At 52.1% G+C, this 18,865-nt stretch overlaps 8 protein-coding genes across 8 annotated transcripts; 4 read left to right on the top strand and 4 right to left on the bottom strand.

The window, feature by feature from the left end:
• Window positions 1-1,496: 1,496 nt before the first annotated feature.
• On the top strand, window positions 1,497-4,210 carry M431DRAFT_92630 (hypothetical protein; the record flags this gene model as incomplete). Its single annotated transcript, XM_024924383.1, has 2 exons — window positions 1,497-3,732; window positions 3,828-4,210. The coding sequence occupies 2 exons, from the start codon at window positions 1,497-1,499 to the stop codon at window positions 4,208-4,210; spliced, it is 2,619 nt and encodes an 872-aa protein (XP_024771223.1).
• Window positions 4,211-4,885: 675 nt separating this feature from the next.
• On the bottom strand, window positions 4,886-5,525 carry M431DRAFT_510697 (hypothetical protein). Its single transcript, XM_024919526.1, has one exon. The coding sequence runs from the start codon at window positions 5,485-5,487 to the stop codon at window positions 4,984-4,986; it is 504 nt and encodes a 167-aa protein (XP_024771222.1). The 5' UTR covers window positions 5,488-5,525; the 3' UTR covers window positions 4,886-4,983.
• Window positions 5,526-6,006: 481 nt separating this feature from the next.
• On the top strand, window positions 6,007-6,379 carry M431DRAFT_539293 (hypothetical protein; the record flags this gene model as incomplete). Its single annotated transcript, XM_024921048.1, has 1 exon — window positions 6,007-6,379. A coding segment is annotated over one exon (219 nt), but the record flags the coding sequence as incomplete, so codon positions are not given.
• A 571-nt stretch (window positions 6,380-6,950) lies between these two features.
• On the bottom strand, window positions 6,951-8,127 carry M431DRAFT_221752 (hypothetical protein). Its single transcript, XM_024913569.1, has 3 exons — window positions 8,105-8,127; window positions 7,852-8,036; window positions 6,951-7,422 (listed from the first exon to the last, which is right to left on the bottom strand). The coding sequence occupies exons 2-3, from the start codon at window positions 7,974-7,976 to the stop codon at window positions 7,053-7,055; spliced, it is 495 nt and encodes a 164-aa protein (XP_024771220.1). The 5' UTR covers window positions 7,977-8,036; window positions 8,105-8,127; the 3' UTR covers window positions 6,951-7,052.
• A 2,364-nt stretch (window positions 8,128-10,491) lies between these two features.
• M431DRAFT_484535 (hypothetical protein) lies at window positions 10,492-11,161 on the top strand (the record flags this gene model as incomplete). Its single annotated transcript, XM_024916205.1, has 2 exons — window positions 10,492-11,082; window positions 11,114-11,161. The coding sequence occupies 2 exons, from the start codon at window positions 10,492-10,494 to the stop codon at window positions 11,159-11,161; spliced, it is 639 nt and encodes a 212-aa protein (XP_024771219.1).
• Window positions 11,162-13,684: 2,523 nt separating this feature from the next.
• M431DRAFT_7909 (hypothetical protein) lies at window positions 13,685-14,034 on the bottom strand (the record flags this gene model as incomplete). The annotated part of the gene is made up of 2 exons (XM_024922777.1): window positions 13,685-13,812; window positions 13,887-14,034. 2 exons carry the CDS (start codon window positions 14,032-14,034, stop codon window positions 13,685-13,687), a joined length of 276 nt encoding a protein of 91 aa, XP_024771218.1.
• Window positions 14,035-14,667: 633 nt separating this feature from the next.
• M431DRAFT_220524 (hypothetical protein) lies at window positions 14,668-15,681 on the bottom strand. Its single transcript, XM_024913567.1, has 3 exons — window positions 15,222-15,681; window positions 14,757-15,065; window positions 14,668-14,670 (listed from the first exon to the last, which is right to left on the bottom strand). The coding sequence occupies exons 1-2, from the start codon at window positions 15,575-15,577 to the stop codon at window positions 14,903-14,905; spliced, it is 519 nt and encodes a 172-aa protein (XP_024771217.1). The 5' UTR covers window positions 15,578-15,681; the 3' UTR covers window positions 14,668-14,670; window positions 14,757-14,902.
• A 1,750-nt stretch (window positions 15,682-17,431) lies between these two features.
• On the top strand, window positions 17,432-18,702 carry M431DRAFT_533010 (hypothetical protein; the record flags this gene model as incomplete). The annotated part of the gene is made up of 3 exons (XM_024920881.1): window positions 17,432-17,440; window positions 17,467-17,725; window positions 17,884-18,702. 3 exons carry the CDS (start codon window positions 17,432-17,434, stop codon window positions 18,348-18,350), a joined length of 735 nt encoding a protein of 244 aa, XP_024771216.1. The 3' UTR covers window positions 18,351-18,702.
• Window positions 18,703-18,865: the final 163 nt, after the last annotated feature.

The raw sequence follows: 18,865 nt of genomic DNA, 5'->3' as shown, positions 1-18,865 counted from the left end.
TTGGGTCGGCAAATTCGAAAGAAATCCGGAGGTGACACCAGATCAGATGCGGGATATTAGCTTATCCAGTGCGTTCCTGGCTAATTGCTCGCACGAACGAGTGCGGGAACATGGCTAACAAGGGGGGGCACTCCTCCGGCATGGGGACGAAAAAGAACACCATCTCGGTGCGAGATTAGCATAGCAATGCATATGGCCCCGATAAGAGGAGGGAAAAAGGGCAACCGGAGGCGTGCAGTCAGCTAGCTCTGACGCTGGCGTGGTGGCGATATCAAGTCGCGACGTCATAATCGTATTTGTGCCAAACTTGCAAACGAGGCTATTCCAGCCCACCAGCCGTAATTCTGCGCCCAAGAATTCAAGGCAGCTTCTCCAGAATTGCGAGACGTCTGTGCCCAAGGAGACATACAGACCGGATAATTGAGCCCCTCTACTAGTTTCCACCTTGTAAGCAAGTATAGTAGACTACAGTAGATGCCAGCCCGGGAACTCTCTGGTGTCTTCCTCCCTGTTCCTTGGTGTTCCTCCACATCCGAACGTCCGGGAGAAGCTTACCAAGTAGAGCTGCGTCGACAATCAGCAAGCCGAGGATAGCAGCAGAGCTTAAATCATGTGTAGCTCAGCTGGACGGGCAATTCCGTGGCAAAGTTTCATTGTTCATTGTTCAGTCAGTTCCGTCATCACGAAGCCGCAACTCTGATGCCACCACGAGCCTCCATCGCCATCCAACAGCAACTAAGCAGCTCTCATCAGCTCGAGCCGCAGCGACGGGCGCTGGTTGGCAACTACCGGACCGCCACTAAGGCCTTGTCCCGCTAAGAATAGGCACATTTAGCACGCTGATCGGTGCACTTATAGCGCCTGTAGTGGGTGGTGGCTTCTCCCTAGAGTCTCCCTAGCCGTAACTCTACGGGGACTCTGCCCACTATCAACCCCTGGTACCTTGCAAAGTCGTCATATAACCCCAGACCGTTTTGCCTGCATCGCGCACATTAACCGTCTGGTGTCCCCTCTCCCTTGCGTCGGGCGAATCACTCACGAAGCAAACCCTTCTTTTTTTTTCTGGACCCTGCACTGCATGGCTCTCGGGCCTTTGAAATTTTTTTTAACCCTGCCTGCTCTGCCGAGTGCCTTCAATTCTTATCCTCGTAACCGTACCGTCAAGTGGGAGACCCCCTGGTAGACCCGATAGATGCTGTGCTGGTACTAAGGCTGACGGAACCCCGCGATCATATATACAAGGATTTTCTCCCACCAGAATTATTATCTCACGACGTGGACGGCGACCCCTCATTCCTTGTTCTTTGCATTGCTTGGTTGGCTGTGACGGGATTTTGACAGCCGCCTGTGACGTGTGTCTGTGGCATCACTTGCTTCTGCTCTATCTAGCTCAGGACGCTCTCAGTCTGTGTCCGTTCTACCATCTTTATATTGTTGTCGCCCGCCTTTCGCATCTTGTCTAGGGGACGCATCGTCTTGTGTCCGGGCCTAACACCATGACTGATCGATATCGAGGGTATCCTGCGGCTGGCCGGTCCGCCACCTTCAACAACCCGGCCCGGATCTCTCTGCCCGCTGTAGGCGGATATGGAGCCTTGTATGCCAACGACCCGGATTACGTCGCCTCGCCCACGAGATATTCCGCAGCCACTCCCAGAGGCTACACAGCAGCTGCGCCTCCTGCAAGCGTGCCTCCGAGATCGTACTCGACCGTCAACCCAGAGCCGCGGGCTCCCAGGCCGGGCCCTCGTGAGCCCAGCCGCAACCGGCGCTCTACCCTCGATGCGTCGGCCAGGCCTCCCATCATCGTCACGACCATGCAGGATCACCGCCCGCACACTTCGGGCCCGCACACTGCCGATGTCCTTGCCGCCCACAGAGGAAGCCCCGTCCTCCAAGACACGTACCGGTCCAGCGACGGGAGGCTCTATTCCCAGCCGGCGTCGTCCATCAGATCCCGGAGCACCGCCCGGCCATACCACACTTCCTCTGCCAGCGACGACTTTGGCCGCTCCAGGGAGCAGGGAGAGATCGTGCTGGCCAGTCGCGACGCCGATGCCTATCGTAACTCTCGGCCTCACGTTGTCTACCCGAGCAACTCTCGCCACAGCAACGCCGCTATTGACTACGGCGATGACGGGTACCAGTATACAAATGCCGGCGAGCTGGTTCGATATGATCTAGACCATGGGGCCACCCCCGCTCCGGCCCGTTCCCGCAGACATGACAGCTTTGACCGGGCATATTCCCGTCCCAACATCAATTATAACGCGGATCAGCGAAGCTTCAACGTCAACACGACGCTTGATCCTACCCGAGCTAATCGGCCTTACGACAGTCGAGGTGGTCCTCCTCCTTCGACCCGTGGGTTTGACAAGATCGGCCGAGCATATGAAAACGTCCCTCCCGCTGCACCAGCTCCTCCCAACCCCAACGCATCTGGGCCGCTGGACGTTGTTGCTCCCTCTGCAGAGCAGCGTACCATCAGGCGTCCCAGACCTCTTTCGCTCACACAGGAGCCAGGAGCTCGCGGCTCTCATCCTGATGACTATTACAGAGGCTACGATGATGATGGCTATGAACCCCGGCGGTTCTATGACGACAGCGTCACCGCCCGCGGATTCGGTCTACGGGTCCAGCCTGATGATATCGAGGACCCCAGGGGCCGCTACTATGATCAGAGAGACGAACATGAGAGAGACGATTCAGCCAGGAGAGATCATTCTCGTAAGAGAATAGAAGCTCCAGTCGAGGAAGGGCGGCGGCCTCATGGTGAAGAAGATCGGGGATCTGACCGCGAGAGGGAAGATTGGTACCGGAATAAAGATAACCTCCGTGAGAGGCTAGATGGTAGGAGAGACGCAGATCAAGAAGACAGTGACCGATCCCGAGTCCGGGAGAAGGTCGCTTCCGCAGGCGCTGCTGCTACTGCCACTGCGGCTGCGGCTGCGGCTGCCAGTGGCCTCTCACCAAACGCCAAGAAAGATGAGATGCCAGAGCCAAGTTCACCACGGAGACGCCGTGCTTCTGATCAGTCTGAAGGGCGAGATGAGGATCGAGAGCGTCAGGCCGCAAAGTCAGAGGTTGAGGCCAGAGATCGAAACAGGCGATCAGCTGAGGCCAAGCTGAATGGCGATTCGGTCGCAGTTGTGTCCTCTGATTCCGATGAGGGGAAGAAGAAGACGGCGCGCAGACATCGTCCCTCTCACAGCTTTGATCCCAATGACACTGGCGATCTAAGGCAAATCCGTGAGCAGCTCGCCGCTGTGAAGACGTCTGACAGTGAGAAGCCTGAAACCAATGGCAAAGACCGGGCATCTCCTCCGGCCAAAGAAGATCGTCGGTCTGAATCACCACCTGCCGGAGAAGACAACCGTGGGCGCGATCTAGTCCTCCGCTCCCCAGAGGAAAAGCAAGTCCGTGTTGTATCGCCGCCGCGCGAGAAGAAGGAGGATAAGCCTCTCAAGGGTATTCTCAAGCAGCCAAGCGCCAAGTTTCCCGAGGAACTCAATCCTATCCGCGAGGGCGTGGCACCGCACAAGGAGGATAAGAAGTTGAAAGAAGTCCCACCGGGGGCTCGATGGACCAAGATCAACCGCAAGATTGTCAACCCAGAGGCCCTGGAAATTGGCAAGGAGAGATTTGAGCTCCGTGATGACTTTGTCATTGTACTTCGAGTCCTTAGCAAGGAAGAGATTCAGGCTTATGCTGCCGCCACACAAGTTTTGAGAGGTAAGACGACCAACAGACTGCCATAATCATTGTATCCCCTCCCTTGTGTTCACTTTACTCCTTATATGAATAGCATATTGACTGCATGAAAACAGAGAGGCGACGAAACAAGGAGTCTGGTGGTGGTGATCATGACAGCGACCGTGACCGAGACCGTGAATCCCACGGTCGAGACCACGAACGTGACTATGATGACCGAGACTATGATAGAGAGTACGGTCGTGAGTACGACCGCGAATATGACCAGGAGTACGACAAAGAGTACGACGACGATAGGGGACGCCGTGGAAGCCACCGTCACCGCCGTCACCGAGACGATCTCGATGTGGTCGACCCTCGTGAGCCTGATCGCGACCGTGACCGTGACCGTGATCGAGAGAGGCGACGCCGACACAAGCGTGATGACGATGATGAGTATGAGTCCAGGTCACGAGACGTGGACCACCATCATCATCACCGATCTCACCGAGAGGCATGATGATGTTTTACAAAAAGCATTCTGGAGCAAGATCGCAGCATTTCCCTGCCTAAGCGTGCAAGCCTTGTTATGCGTGCGTGTTGTGATGAGCATGTTCCGCGCGATACGATGTTGATATTTGGCGTTTTTTTTCTTCTTTGGTCTCTTTTGCTGCAACTTTCTTCCTCTTCTTTTTTTCCCTTATCTTTTTCCATCTCATCTCCTCATGGGTTGAAGCTACACAAGGCGTTTTGCTCGGGTTATATCAAAGTTTATTTCAGTTCTTATATGTTGAAGTAAAATGTTTTTGACGAATCTACGCTGGTGGTAAGTAGAGGATTACGTGCCAATGAATGAATGATGTCGAGCGAGAGATTTGGTTTTATTGGTTTCTCACATCTACTCTTGTTTATCTCTTCAGAAGTTCTTTTTTTTTACAATTGGATCTAAGGGAATAAAAGCTTGGGTTGATTTTTCTCTTGTATAGTCATGTTGACGCTGTGATGATATTCTATGACTGCTTGCATACAATGTGGCGAGATATACACTATTGTCTATTCTCATCGGCCAACAAGGAAATCTACAACAACCATCTGCTCTGCTACATCGTCAATCTGAGACATACCCGCCATAATGGGGTACCGTCGCTTCTTTTGCCTCTGCGCATGTGCCTGTAACAGTACATTCCCTCTTCCATGGCCCCTCGCATGGCTTAAACATGGGGGAGAACATGGGCTAGATGCTCGGCTATCCCAGCGAGACGGAGCAACAACTCCATGTCCCGTTCGTTCTCTTCAGCCCCAAGCAGAGCAGTTCCTTGCAGGTATCCCCCATCCTTCCCTTTCTCGCAGGTCTATGTCTTGGGGGAGGGTTGGGGGGGAAGGCAAAAGAGCGTACAAGCATCCAGCACCCAGCTTTCTTTTTTTCTTTGTTACACAATCGCCACACATTGTATCTCCCCAGGCGAGACAGGGTTCGGGGGGGGGGGCGACAATCTCTATTGTACTTACTTTGTTGCTTTGTCTTGGTGTTACTGTTACCCCCCTTTCTTCTTTTCTTATCCCGGAGAACTGAAGGGGAGGGGGGAAGGATCTTTGCGGGCTTGTGCTCGTGTATCGCATCGGGCTCAGATTGACGGGAGGGTGCATGTTGTGTGTGGACTGGGTTTGAGTTACGGGGGATGGGATGGGATGAGATGAGATGATGAAGAGAGCAAGGAAATAGTTGATGTTTTGAGATTTTGAGATGCAATATAAAGTTATAGGGTAGGTGGATGCAAGTCGTATTGTTCTCACCATCTTAAGACTTACAGATCTGACAATGTCCTGGGCAATTTATTAAGTACGCTCGGTTCGGTATTCTATACTTGAAGATTTGACGAGTTACAAAAGCAACTACTAAACTAAATTGAACCTGCAACCACACCACACCATACACCCCCTCACCACCGAAAAGTTGGGTCGCACGACGTGTACGAGAGAAAAAAGAAGGCAGAAAAAAAGAAAAGAAAAAAGAGCGAGCGAGACAAAAAAAACCCCCCAAAAGAATACGAAGTTACAAATGACGTCCTCTTCGCCGAATCCCAATGGCCGATCTTCTGGCGTGGTCAAACCCTCCTTGAATCCTTCAGGTTTTTACTCGTTTCCCCCAACGCAATCTCCTTCTTCTTCTCTTGGCCTCGGTACCAGTTACTTGTTACTTGTTTACCAGTACACACACACATCTTTCTATTGCCCGTCGGATTCTTTGATTTCTCAATGTCTGGAAACAGGCACTAATACCATCACTACGAAGTACTCATAATTACAGACGGGATGTGCCTCTGCTCTCATCAACAATCTCTTCTTTTTCTTCTGTTCCCTCGTCTCCTTCTCCTTTTGTGCTCTGAACTCGTACGAGTACTCCGTGGAAACTCCAAGTGTGGCAGCTTAGCACCGCCTTGTAACCACCAAAGTTCCTTTTTTTTCTTTCCCTTTTTTTTTGGTCTTCGTAGTGGTGGGCTACTGTTACTCCAACATGTGCTCATGGTGCCATGATATCATCCAGTATCAAAATCCACCTCAGTGGGTGGTTCAGCACTTGTGTGGGTACCAGTACCAGTACCAGTACCAGTACCAGTACCTGTACCTGTACCTGTACCTGTTGCCTCCCCCTCTCCAGACCGCGCACCAAGTCGTTCCAAACAATTGAAGCATCGACTTACAGCGCCATCAGTGCCAGCCAAGCGCTAAATGTCACCGCTAGTGTCCCGTTACGGGGTCAACATCACTAACCCGCCTCGCCCAACTGTATGTACCTGGTACCCTCGTCTGTATGGACCTATCCTCCGCTGTCTTCTTCTTGTTTTCACCCATTGGTCCCTTATTTAGTAGTTAGTGCTTTGCTCGCCTCTTTTTTTTCTTCTCTCTGCACGTCTTTGCTTTTTATAACGCACAGCGAATTGCCGTTCCCTTTTCCGTCACCGCGTTTGCCTCTCTTATTACCCGCCTGCAAGCCGGTTTTCCTCTCCTTCGTTTCCTCCCAGCCCCCAATTATTGGCCTTTCCCCTCCTCTGGAATGTCACCACTGCCGCGAAGTTGCCAGTCGCTGCCAGCAGATGGCTCGAAACCTTACCAGCACGTCTAAATGGCACACTGACAAGCTGCCAGGCCCCCCTTGACCACACATCTGTACACATATTAGCAGTACTGTGTACTCGTCCTTGTCCTTGTCCTTGTAGAGGGTACGCATCGCTGTCAGCTCTTGACCCCAGCTCCTGGACAGCGAAGCAGGTACCAAGTACCCGTCCGAAAGCTCGCCCGGACCGCTGCGACACCCCACGCTGCCACCGTCTCTTCTCTCTCCAGCGAGGCCCAAGTATCGTCTACCTGGGCAGGGGGGTGTGGTTTGGACAAAAATCCTTCCAGGCCCCCCGCGCCCCTTTTCCCAGCCCTTGCCCTCTCCACCAAACCCACCCACACCCCCTTAATCTGTGCAGTTCATTCAGACGCGCAGCAAAAGGGAATCTCACTACTTCTGTCCTGGACCGCCGACCGGCTTCCTGTCTGCTTGTTCCCGGCCGCGTCGTGGCGGTTTGCTTTTGCCTTCTGCGACGCCTGTATTCTGTATTAGTGCTAGGCAGTATCAGTACCAGTACAGGTACCTGTATGTACTCGCGCCGGTATCTGTCGACTCCCTGGGACGCACGTCGTGGCATGGGATGGGCATGGAGTCTAATAATATGCACTGGACATCTGCCAAAGCTCACCCGTTAGCATCGGCCCACACTCTCCCCTCCCGACAGTGCAAGGGGAGTGAAGAACAAGTCTAGAAGAGTAGAAGCAAGCTGTGTGCAAACAGGCGGTAACAGATGCTGGCAGTACTGGACTCGTAATGCTGCTGCTCTGTACCTAGTATGGACAGTACGAGCACAAGAGTTCATGCTGGACTCATCAAAGGGTAGCTGCGGTTTAGCATGCTCGTACAAGTACTAGCACTCGCCAGTACTTGCGGTGGTATGCCGCTTGTACCACTTTGTTCCTAGTAGACTCCTGTTAGCCTCACATGATGCTGTCGCATGTGTTCTCCCATGTGCGCATACACACACACACATACCGCATGTACTGTATGTACTACCTGCAAAGAGGCAAACCAACACGGCACGCGGAAATACGCACTCTTACCCAGACTGCCGTATCCTGTACTTATTTTGTCCCTGTTCATCAAAGCAGAGAGGCTTCAGTGTCAAACCCCGGAACACGCCGGTGCTCTCTCCCCTGCCCTGTCCTGCGCTTATTCCAGCCTCCATGGCTTGATAAGTCAAAGACCATCAATCGCATTCTTCATCGTTTGTGGCTCAAGCGCGTACCTAGCAGCTGGGTTAACAGAGTACCAAGACGACTGTTGAGCATCTTTGATTTGTACAAAGTACAGTACCTTGACGAGTATTTCCATACTCCAACCATCAGCCCCTCTTTCAAAAAGTTCCTCCAGAGCATTACCAATCACGCGAATTGTCCGGCTCCAAACTTTAGGTATGCGCTCATTTGTCCTTCTGCCTGCGGGTTTTTTCTTCTCTTGTGCCCTTATACTGCCATATCAAATTTCCCCAATGACGGCCGGGTATAGTAGCCCCCACCCCCTTCATCACCATCTCACCGTGCAAGAAAGAACCGGACCAATGAGCCATGTGCCAGGTTGACGCGGGGCCTGCTTTAGTTGATATGGTGGGACGCGTTCTTTTCACAGGAGGGGGCAGATGAAGACGTTTTGAAAGTTGATATTGATGGGCGGTGGGTAGCTGGTACCTAGCGTAAGCCACTTGATAGCACCAAAAGGTTTTTACATTGCTAATGTCATATGTACTCGTACTTGACATGAGTAACGGGGATCGGCGGGCCGTTGCGGTGCCCATGCATAATAATAACATGTCAGGACGTATGATTAGTCTTGGAGCTATCGAACGCCGCTAAAAGAGAGGAAAGAATAAGTAAGTACTCGTACTGTAGAAAATTGGACGAAGAAAGGAGAAGTTGAAAAAGTGGGTGAAAATATGAATGCCCACTCCGTATTGCTCTACTCGGCGAAATAGCAACAATACTACTTCGTGCCCTTTGATAAGGCGTAGCTGCCCTTCAAGACTCCTGTTTTGGAACTTGTCATATGCCATCGGATCGTCAGTCGTGGCGGACAACAGGGCATGCTGACCGTCGGTAACGGAGCGAAGCTGATTCCGAGGTGAGAAGCGTCAAGTCTCCGTTAGTCCTCAAAGGCACAACTCGCGCCAGCAGCAACAGGCTAACTCGTTGCGGCGAGAGTGCACGCTTCTCTCTCCACTGTACCGTGACGAATGGTGCCCTGGTCACGATGACATACACGCGGCTGCAGCCGTGCTGGCCGTCTTACCTCCCCACGAAGATTAGCAGGGAGTTTCGGATGCAAGAAGGGATGCCTCTTGACGGGTGCAGTGGGCGTGCTGCAGAGGGTGTAGGCCAATGCGTCCGGGCCGCTTGCTGTCTGGCAGGGGATGCAGACTTCTCAGAAAGATGACTGGGAAAGGCTCCATGCACGTAGAAAGTTGCTGGTGGTGGTATTGCAGCGACCCCCGCTGTTACCCTGCTCGTTTTAGGGCAGATATATTGGATAGGGGTTGGTCCTGGGGGGCAGAGTTGGGAGATCTCTTACCCACTTCGTCCTCCAACAAGCTCCCTTGGTACTTACCGATACAGTACCTGGCCCCATATGGTACGGAGTGCTTCTCCAACTTTCTTCTTGGATTTACTGAAAGTGATTTTGACAAGAAGCTCGTGTGCCTGGCATAGCGGGTTTAACTCCATCAAAATCTCAGGGTTGTAGCATGGACTAGGAGAGCGAGGATGGGGTGTGTATATGTGTACTCACAGTGAAAAGTATAGAGCAGAGTTGCTGTACGAAGCCTATTGGTACTTGCCAGTCGCCGATACACCTATGGCTCAATTGTCATAGAGCAAAGTGTTCTTTGTAGATACGACGTATACTTATGAGGTAACAGATACCCCCCTTCAAGGTCAGCGAGTGATACTGCTGGGAGATTGATGTGCCCAGCACATACTCGTATACAAGTACAGCCGCTTGGGGAAAACTGCCACAACACTGCAGCCGCGAATCATGTGCATTGCCAGATATGCCAACTCACATGTGTATGCAGTGCCACTCCGTATGCAATATCTTTCTCGAAGCTCACCGGCTCACCGCTACCTTGAGGCTCAGAGCCAGGGAAGACGCGGAGCTGAGGCGGGGACGTGTCAGGCCACTGTCACATTTGGCAGTTGTAGAGCCCAAGTGTACCGGTACCTATCTACCAAGTTTAGCATCTGTAAATACCAGGTAAGCACTCGTAGTAGCCAGAGTGATCTGTCATATAACGCAGGTGGTGAATCAACGCCGCCTACGGAGTACTAGAAGTAATACTCCGCAGTGCCCGTACCTGTATGCATATTTTACTCTCGACCTAAGGACACGAACCGTGCCTAGCCAACGGCTGCAGGTGGACGACGATATTAGTGCCTGGATGCCATGCATCGCAAATGCGTTCTAGGGGTTGGGCTGGCTTGGAACTGAGAACGGCCAGTTCTCTGCGCGGATCTGTTGCTGGGATGCCCCAAATTGAGAGCCAGCCCAATGTAAAACTACAGTCCCGCAAGAAGGAACCAGTTCATTCTGCTTGCTTCACTTGCTTGACCTGCCGTTAAACACCGAGTATCGTACATGGAAATATCCGGAAGCTTTGAGTTAGGCACCCCCACGACCAATCGCTTCAGTAGCATGCTTGGAGGAGCATATACATGGGTATGCATATTGACCTCCCATCTCGGCTTGAATCCGCCCAAGCCAAGCAACATCATCTGCAAGCACGAACCACATGGTACAGAATAACAGTGCCATTTGGAGAATGCTCCGATGTTGGAGAGGAATGGCAAGCGAGGGCAACGCACGGCGAATCTTGGCATGATGCCCGACTCCACGAGACCTCGGCAGAGCCAAAGAAAGCTGCTTATGTGGTCAGAGGAATATCCATGCAACAAGTGCTGGGAGACAGTGAAGAGCGTCTGACCGCCATATGCGAGGTAACGCTTTTGGATGACATGAAGCGCGTGGCAGATGGAAGCGGGAAAACACCAGCGAGACCGGTAGCTATTACCTGGCGCAAGATGATGACTGGTTCCAACCGTTGGAACAATGTACCTGGTGTGAGTACGGCGTTCAATCAGCCTGCAACGCTTGCCTGTTTAATCGTGTACATGGCTTCGAATGAGAAGGCCTGTCCCCTCCTGCAGGCAGTGACCGGAGAGCCGGAAAGTCCTCCTAGCTCCCATCTCCCGCATGCAGCTAATAGATTCAGTAGCATCCAAAGCAGGATGAGACTCGCGAGCCAGGTAGCGCTGCTGCGACAATTCTCGCGTGTAGATATGGAAGTACCTGGCAGAGTACTGGTACATGCGCATGTACCAGTAGTACTCATGCACTGTCATGCACTGAAGACGAGACGAAGAAGAGAGAAAGGGGGGGGGGAGGGGGGTGACCACAATAAGCCGTGCAGACGGCGAACTTGCGGGATGGGGCTGTTTCTTTTTTGGGGGCCGTTTCTGCAACACGATGAAAGAGCCTCCGGTCTTGTGACGACTGTTGTTGCTTTGGTAATGCTGAGTTTCCTTGACCGACATCATGTTACATCTCAACAACGGCGATCGGCCAATCTGCATCCATGCCTCAGCGTATCCACTACTTGTGATAGCTCTTATTAGCCATTATCAAAGCCACTCTCTGCTTGGCCAAGAAGTCGGCACTTGATACGGAGGATTGTACGGAGGATTGTACGGAGGATGGGCATGCAAACCGTCCTGCCTAGTAGAATTATGGCTAGGCGACAAAACGGTGAAGACTTGCTCTGTACTCGTACGGAGTACCAGTTCCGCACAGGCCTGTCTGTACGAGCACTTACCTGTACACTAGAGGCATACAAGAGCCATTGATTCTAACAGCGCCCTCTTCAAAGAGGTATGTTGCATTGTGTTGTGCCTGTGAATCGTCAGTATGAATCACCGGGGCTGAGTAGACGCAACATCTCCAGGCAATGCCTCTAGCCACTCACTCAGGGCTGTGTCTCATACAAGTACAGCAGCTATCAGCAATTTCGAATCGTCCACAACGCATGTGTCAACTTTCGAGTCGCGCACCCGTCTCGTTGAGCTACTGGCACCAACTCATACTCGTACGCGATGGCCGGATGCTACGCCGTATTGGAAAACCCGCATCGCCGTGATTATCCGCCAATCGAAGGTTGAAACTGCCAGGGACATCTGCTCCGTCAGACCTGGCAAGATCGGGCATCGCGTGGTGGAGTAGCTCGAGACGTGAGATGAAATGTCAGCTATTGTGGTGTAGCGCCATGTTAAAGGTTTCTCGTGTTTAAAATTTGAGCCCACTAAGCTTAGAGCAAACGCAATAACGCTCGGATATACTGCATGCCGCACTCCCGTACCTACCTCTACGAGTAGAAGCGCGAGGTGCGAATAATCGAACGTACGTAACTCTTCAAGGTTGCTCATTGCCTCGAAGGCTCTTGCCATGTTACAGGTATCACACGCCACGTCAAGTATCTACCTCTTGCCTTGATGCTAGTGGTACCTTCTTCTGTCGGCGACCAAGTGTACTAGCTAGTACCCAGTACTGTCTAGGTATCTCCAACCTCCCGATTATCCAAGCAACTGGTAGTTGTCCGGACTCTGGTACTCTTTATGTACTTGGAGAAGAGGCAAGATAAGGAATCTATATCCTTTTTATAGGTACTTGGATCTCCGGTTCCTTGCTCTAGGTAGGTGCCCTCGAGTTATCGTTGACGTGAACTGCCGCGACAACATACGTAGTAGCACCTACCTTAGATACTAGGTACCTTAGTATAGAAATGGTAACGCCGCAGCCATATAAATCAAGAGACTGCAATCAGCAAATTCTCACAACCATTCTGCCAACTGCTCATCCACGGAAAAGGTAGCTCGAAGTTAGCAATACTGGTAGTGCCTCGATTATTCGCACAGGTCAATGCCAAGCAATTCGGCGCAATTCCAGAGAACTTTTGAGACTCTGGATGGAGCAGCACATGGTCGGCGACTTGACGATACTTACAATGAGCGGTAAACGGTGCAGCATGCATGAAGCGTCTTACATACGTGTACCTACGCACATGTACCTGTAGGTAGAGCAATCGGCGCTCCGGTGACCTGCTAATGGCAATACTTGTACTAACCTCTAAACAAGTGCTAACCTCGCAACCTCAGACTGCTCGAGTCCTAGAGAGGCAGCGCTCAAACACTAACTTTGTCAATCATTCCACCAAAAAAAAGATGTCGAAGAATAAGCGCTTGTCACAATTCGAGTGTCCTGATGTGACCTCCCAAAGAGCTACTGGGCGCCTATTGTCTCAACTAAACAAGTGCAAGCCTAAGAGAACAAAGCCACGTTCAGATGGCCCGGCGGACTGGTCTCTTCCGTGGGGCCGGAAAGCCCTTGCCGGAAACCATGTCGCCACGAATCTTCTACCGAAGCACACCCACAGCGGCCGAAGATCCCTGCTCGCACCCTTCTTGTCTCCTCCCTGCCTTAGCGAACAGGCGTTAATAGGTGCACCAAGTACTCGCATGTACCTGTATCTTTGCGTGTCTACAGGCGAGCAGTACGAGTACACGTATCAACCAACACAGCATCAGTATGTACAACTCGCGATGTGTGGAGCCGGAATGGCACGCTGAATCATGTGGTGTTGAAGAGCAGTGATCCAGAGGGCAGACTTACCCGGTACAGATATCTCGTGGAGAGAGGGGAAAGGGGATGAAAAAGTGGCATGACATGAGTATTTTCGAGGTTACGTTACCAAGGTACCAAGTCACTGACCATGTTGCTGGTGAAGGAAATTGTCTGCGCTGGACACACTACCTATTCGTCTATCGTATTTACTGCCTGTGTCGCCATACTTGTGGTTTATGGAGGCACGAAATGCTGCAGCGAGAGCCACGACACATTGGACTTCGGGTGAGCGCAGACAGATTCGCCGGGGAGATCCCATAGCCCGCTCCCCGTACCGCGGTTGAGATCCTTGGAGCCTGCTTCTACACAAGCCGCGCGGTAGGGATAGATGGAATGAAATGGCCCATCAGTATTCCCTTCAGTACTCCGCACCAACCGCCTATCTTCACTGGGCCAAGCCAGGGGCGACCGAAGCGGCGTCGATGAGCAGCATCTGCCGTTCTAGGATGGCCACTGCTTGTGCTCCAGCCTCGCGCAAGGACGTCGACATGGCGCTTACCGCCATTGAGAGCAGCCGATGACATGGTTGCCTGCGGGCCTGCACAAGAATATGCCGGCGTTATTGATTGGCAGTAAGCATGTTCTATTTGGCTTCCATCGAGGTCACCATCGTCGCCATCATCTTTCTCCGTGCATTGTAAAAGTCCGTCAACCAGACGCTTTGCTCTTTGCAGAGGAGTTAAACGTTACAGGAACTAAGATCTCACCGCTAACCCTTACTCAACAGGTCGAGTCCAGATAAGTATAGACGGTTACTCATCCACGCCCTCGCAAGAGATAGTATCATTGGCCCCTATTCTTTAGTTGACCTACCATCGCAGCTGGATATCGCGTCAGAGCTGGATTATCTCACCCCTCATAAAAAGATCTCGCACCGGATGAATTGAAATCGACGATTGCCGGCTGCAAAAACAACAGTAGCGCCGCGACTGAGCCGCAACCAAAACGGTCATTTGGCCGAAACTTGCGAATCGGCTGGCCAGTATCTCTCCACCTGCAAAAGGACATGCATCTCCAATGATGGCTAGTGGAATATTCAGCCTGAAGAAGAGTCAATCAATGGAATATCAGTCGCTGAACGTGTCAAGACATTGCCCCTTAACACCGAAGGCGGCCTCGAGCAATAGTTATTTCCTGTTTTAGTTGTGCGAATGACATGCCTGCAGTCGGCATCTCCGGACATTGTCAGTATGATTTCACCGACGTCGTACGTGTAGTTGCATCAACGACTTGAAAGGGTACTTGCCAGAGTACGAGTACATCGTAATACTGCACTGGCATCTGAAGTGCCCATTCCCTCTGCAGTAAGGACTCGATGAGATTAACGGCTATGGCGAGGTTAACGAGTACTCGTACACTGGTAACGCCGTCTGAGGAAGCAAAGTCGCCGTTTCAACCGCAGTCTTGGCGCTGACATATTTTCTGGGTTCGGAGCGTCGCTTTAACCACGAAGCGCGGATCGCCACGGCGTGAGATGTTGAGATGAATGAGCCATGGTTTCACAGGTTGGTACTGATGTACCACTACCAATGGATTGATTCTACCTTGCCTACTACTAATTCTCCATTAGCAGGTGGTAGTGGTATTCTCGCCTAGGATATCCAGGGTCTTTGATGAAGAGAGATCTCGAGTTTCTAGAAGCGTGCCCAAGATCCTTCTCTTGGACCCTCAAAGAAAAAAATACATGCAGCCTACGCAGGATGCGGAGTACCTTGAACTTTGATCAAAGCGCTGCGGGAAGAGAGATGCAAAGTACCAAATACTGCGCCGTGTGTACTGTACTGGGGGCCATGCGACAGACAGCATGGGAAGGGGCAGAGAGGACCCTCGTATCTTCTCCGCGCTAGGAGAGGCAGCAGTGACCAGGAGCCCCCCGGCAAGCCGAGCTTGAGATTCCACAAGGGACGAGCAAGGATTTCCCTCTCCATCGACCAAATGGCTGGACTCTGTCCATCCCGGTCTGCCGTTCGGCCGCATATCCGCCAGTCTCTGGCCGCTTCGAATCCCTGCAGCGAGCACGCGTATTGCACCGTCCTGTGTCGACAACTCTAAAGATGTCCGTGCCATGGGGGATGACGACGGAGTCGAGCTCCGAGAAGCATACGCTTATACCCCGAGATTTGTCGACTCAAGGACCTCCTTGAACGAGCATAATCCATGGAGCTTGAGCATTAAGCGCGTCGGCCCTTAGCGGACCAATTCGGTAGCAAGCGGCTTTTGCGATTGATGACGCCCCCCGTGCACGGGCAAGCCGCCAGAGGGACAAGCTGCAAGATCAGAGAAGAGCGTGGACGTCGCTGCGAATTCCGCCGGGGACAAACCGGAGTCTGAGGGAGATTGTCCCGGCTTCTCCCCATCTGACCGCTCCGCCCAATGCAGTGTACGAAAAGGTATACTCCGTCATCATAGAGACATGCTGTTGTGCGGCCATTGACTGGTATTAGGAATCCGGACAGGCTATCCACTTATGACCCCTCGTTGCCGCATCGGAAAGTGATATGCCGCTGCTACCACAGATGAGATGCGCAACGAAGGAAGAAGGCTGGATGGATCTTAGACGATCTCACGAAGTCTGGTGCGAACAGGCATGCGCATCTGGAGAGGGTTGAGTGCCTGTCAATGATCCTGGGCGGCGCCAACGGTGTCTAGGCCCATTGATCTTAGTGGCATTCCATGTTTCCACGTGCAGCAGCCTCCTCACCCTGCAGCCGGGAAAGCCGTCTTTCTGCGAGTCAAAGAACACCACGGCCGCTCGTCGCCGGCGGATACAGCAAAGCCCTGGCGTAACACGTTACGTTTAGGTATTCGGGTCTACTCCGTATTGTCGAGGATATCTCGCACAAGTGGGCAAAGGAAAATTTTTTACCGCCTTATTCTGTGTCTACTGCGGACGATTCAAAAGGAAATTAAAAATGTGTCATTTTGCCTTAGTGGCATTTGGACGTACTAAGGCAGGTAGCAGCGGCACTAGTTGGATGTATGCGGCTACGAGAGGGTTGTTGTCCTCCGCATCTGCGCCGAATTGAGGCGGCAGAAGTGAGTCCGGGCCCCTCATCTCGTGCCACTTCATCATGAGAGCTCTGCTAAGCATGAGAAACTATGAACCTTGTGGAACACCACAATTTCCTCGTTCAAGTCTTGGCACCCGCCCGCCCTTTTACTTGGGAAAACGCCACACACGCCCAGCCGGTGCAGTGTTTCGGACACGAACTACTATTAATAACCAACAAAAATTGTTTACTTGCCTCGCCCCTACGGCGGCGTCAGTGCCACCGCATTGATTTGCTAGCTCAAACGTCGATCCAATGTTCTTCGCTGAAGAGAACCAGACAAACAAAGAGGAAAAGAAGTAGGGACGAAAGAGGAGGCCTCTCCCCCCCAACGGCAGACGCGCATCGGGCTAAGCAAGAAATGCGGCAACCATCTTGGACTTCCGTCGACTAACCTCCATAGTACACTATCGTGAACTTGACGACGCAAGGTACGGAATGACCTATAGAGAAGAGTCGGTATTGCCGCTTGCGCTTTGTTTGCTCATCCCATGCACGCAGACAAAAAATCTTTAGTCCAGGCGGCTGGTCCGGCCCGTTTTGTACAATGTGGGTATTCTGAGAGGGACCGAACCGCGACTAAACTGCGAGAGGTTCTCCGCAGCCACGACAGAAACGGAAATTGACAAGAGTGGACATGCTCGATTGGCAAACGGTTTACCAAGCCGTGATGCTGCTCTCGACAAGCACTTTGTTCGAAACATAGGTACCAAACATCAGGATCACAATCACCTGAGAGAGGGCGTAGAGTATTAGCATTACCGCTGCCATTACCCTTTGGGCGGTGCACCTGCAAAGGTCTTTGCGACTGGATACCAATAAAATACCAATTCGCATTAACAATGTCCTCAGCTCATTACGCCTGTGCAACATGCGTATTGTAAGCCGCTTGCAACAAAGCAGCAGTCAGCATTGCAGAGGTGGCTCCCACTGCCACCAAGGGCAGAAGATGAAATCATAAAGCTAAGGAGAAACAGGCAATCATCTACTCAAGACGCCAAGCCGGGCTCAATATCGACACGCATCGGCACGAGGTCAATTACAAATGTTGCGCAGATATTCCTCACGCAAACAGGCTTTGACATGTCCCAGGCCAATGGAAGTTGGAGACGAGAGGTCGACGACTCCACGCCACCTCCCACGCGCCGTATCCGAAAAGCAGCATGTACCTCTCCATACAAATCAATATCGCTGCCTACTTGTGTAGGACTTGTCTATTCTACACTACTTGGCTGCTATGTCCCACGAAGGGAGGCCCCACGGTCAATCTGCCTAGAGTGGCGTGGTGAAGACTTTCGTAGAGCAGTTTCTATTCCTGGATAGCTACGCCGGGATATGCGGCTTGGGCATTGCTCAGCGTGACGCCTCTCAACCGACTTGAGCACAATGATACTACTCGTACTGCCACCACTACATGTTCAAGTGCTGTTATTGATATGGCATCGCCACTGCGCGACACATGGACCAGCCTCCAGGTACCTGTATCTTTAATCGTCTGTACGGAGCAGACGCTGCCAAAATCGGACAGTCGCAGTTTTGACTTGCAAGCATCTTGCCGCACCTTGACCAGGGCTTTAGTGCTGACCAAGTCAACTAACCATTTGGCAGGTCTTTCTTCCTGGACCGTTCCACCCTTGCTCTCCACCATCATGTCCAAAAGAAACGACCTAGCCAGATTAGAATGCTACTACGACGTTTTGTGCGCTTGGCCTTTGGAGAACGCAAGATTGGTACAAGCAATGGCACAAGGAACTTCCTCATACCTGAGTGTCTCCAAACATCATTCTTAGCAGGACTGTTGGTATTGGGGAGGCAGCATCGCCAGGCTACAGGCAGCGTTTGTCCTGAACTTTCGAGAGAAAAAGAGCAAATGCTACGTGACTACGGAGTAGCTGGTGAGCTCTATCCGTTCTTAGCATACACCCAAGCCGATCGATATACCACTGTTCCTTTTAGTACATGTACGATACTGCTGCTAGCATCACCAATGCTTTGGAGAGCACCCCTGTTCAGGTCTTTAAGCCGAAGCGTGAGTGCCGATGCCTCGGAATCGCCCGCCTCCCAGGGTAAAAGGGGCCAGCACCAAGCCTGCGCGGTACGAGTACAGCGCTGAGGAGCAAAGACGACGGGAGGTATTTTGCCCGGACCAGGTACCTGTACTCCGGCCCGCCAGAGAAGGTACCTGTACCAGTACTCGTACCTTCTTGCTGCAGGCAGTTAGCACCGCTAGATTATTCCTGTCCTGTCATCTCCTTACCCTCTTCGAGCGATGTCGTGTGCATAGGATGATCGCCTCGAATTTCTT

This window comes from Trichoderma harzianum, assembly GCF_003025095.1.
Source record: "Trichoderma harzianum CBS 226.95 unplaced genomic scaffold M431scaffold_11, whole genome shotgun sequence".
NCBI lineage: Eukaryota > Fungi > Ascomycota > Sordariomycetes > Hypocreales > Hypocreaceae > Trichoderma > Trichoderma harzianum.
Note: the sequence above shows the minus strand (reverse complement) of the source record. Positions and strands in the feature narration are given on the sequence as shown.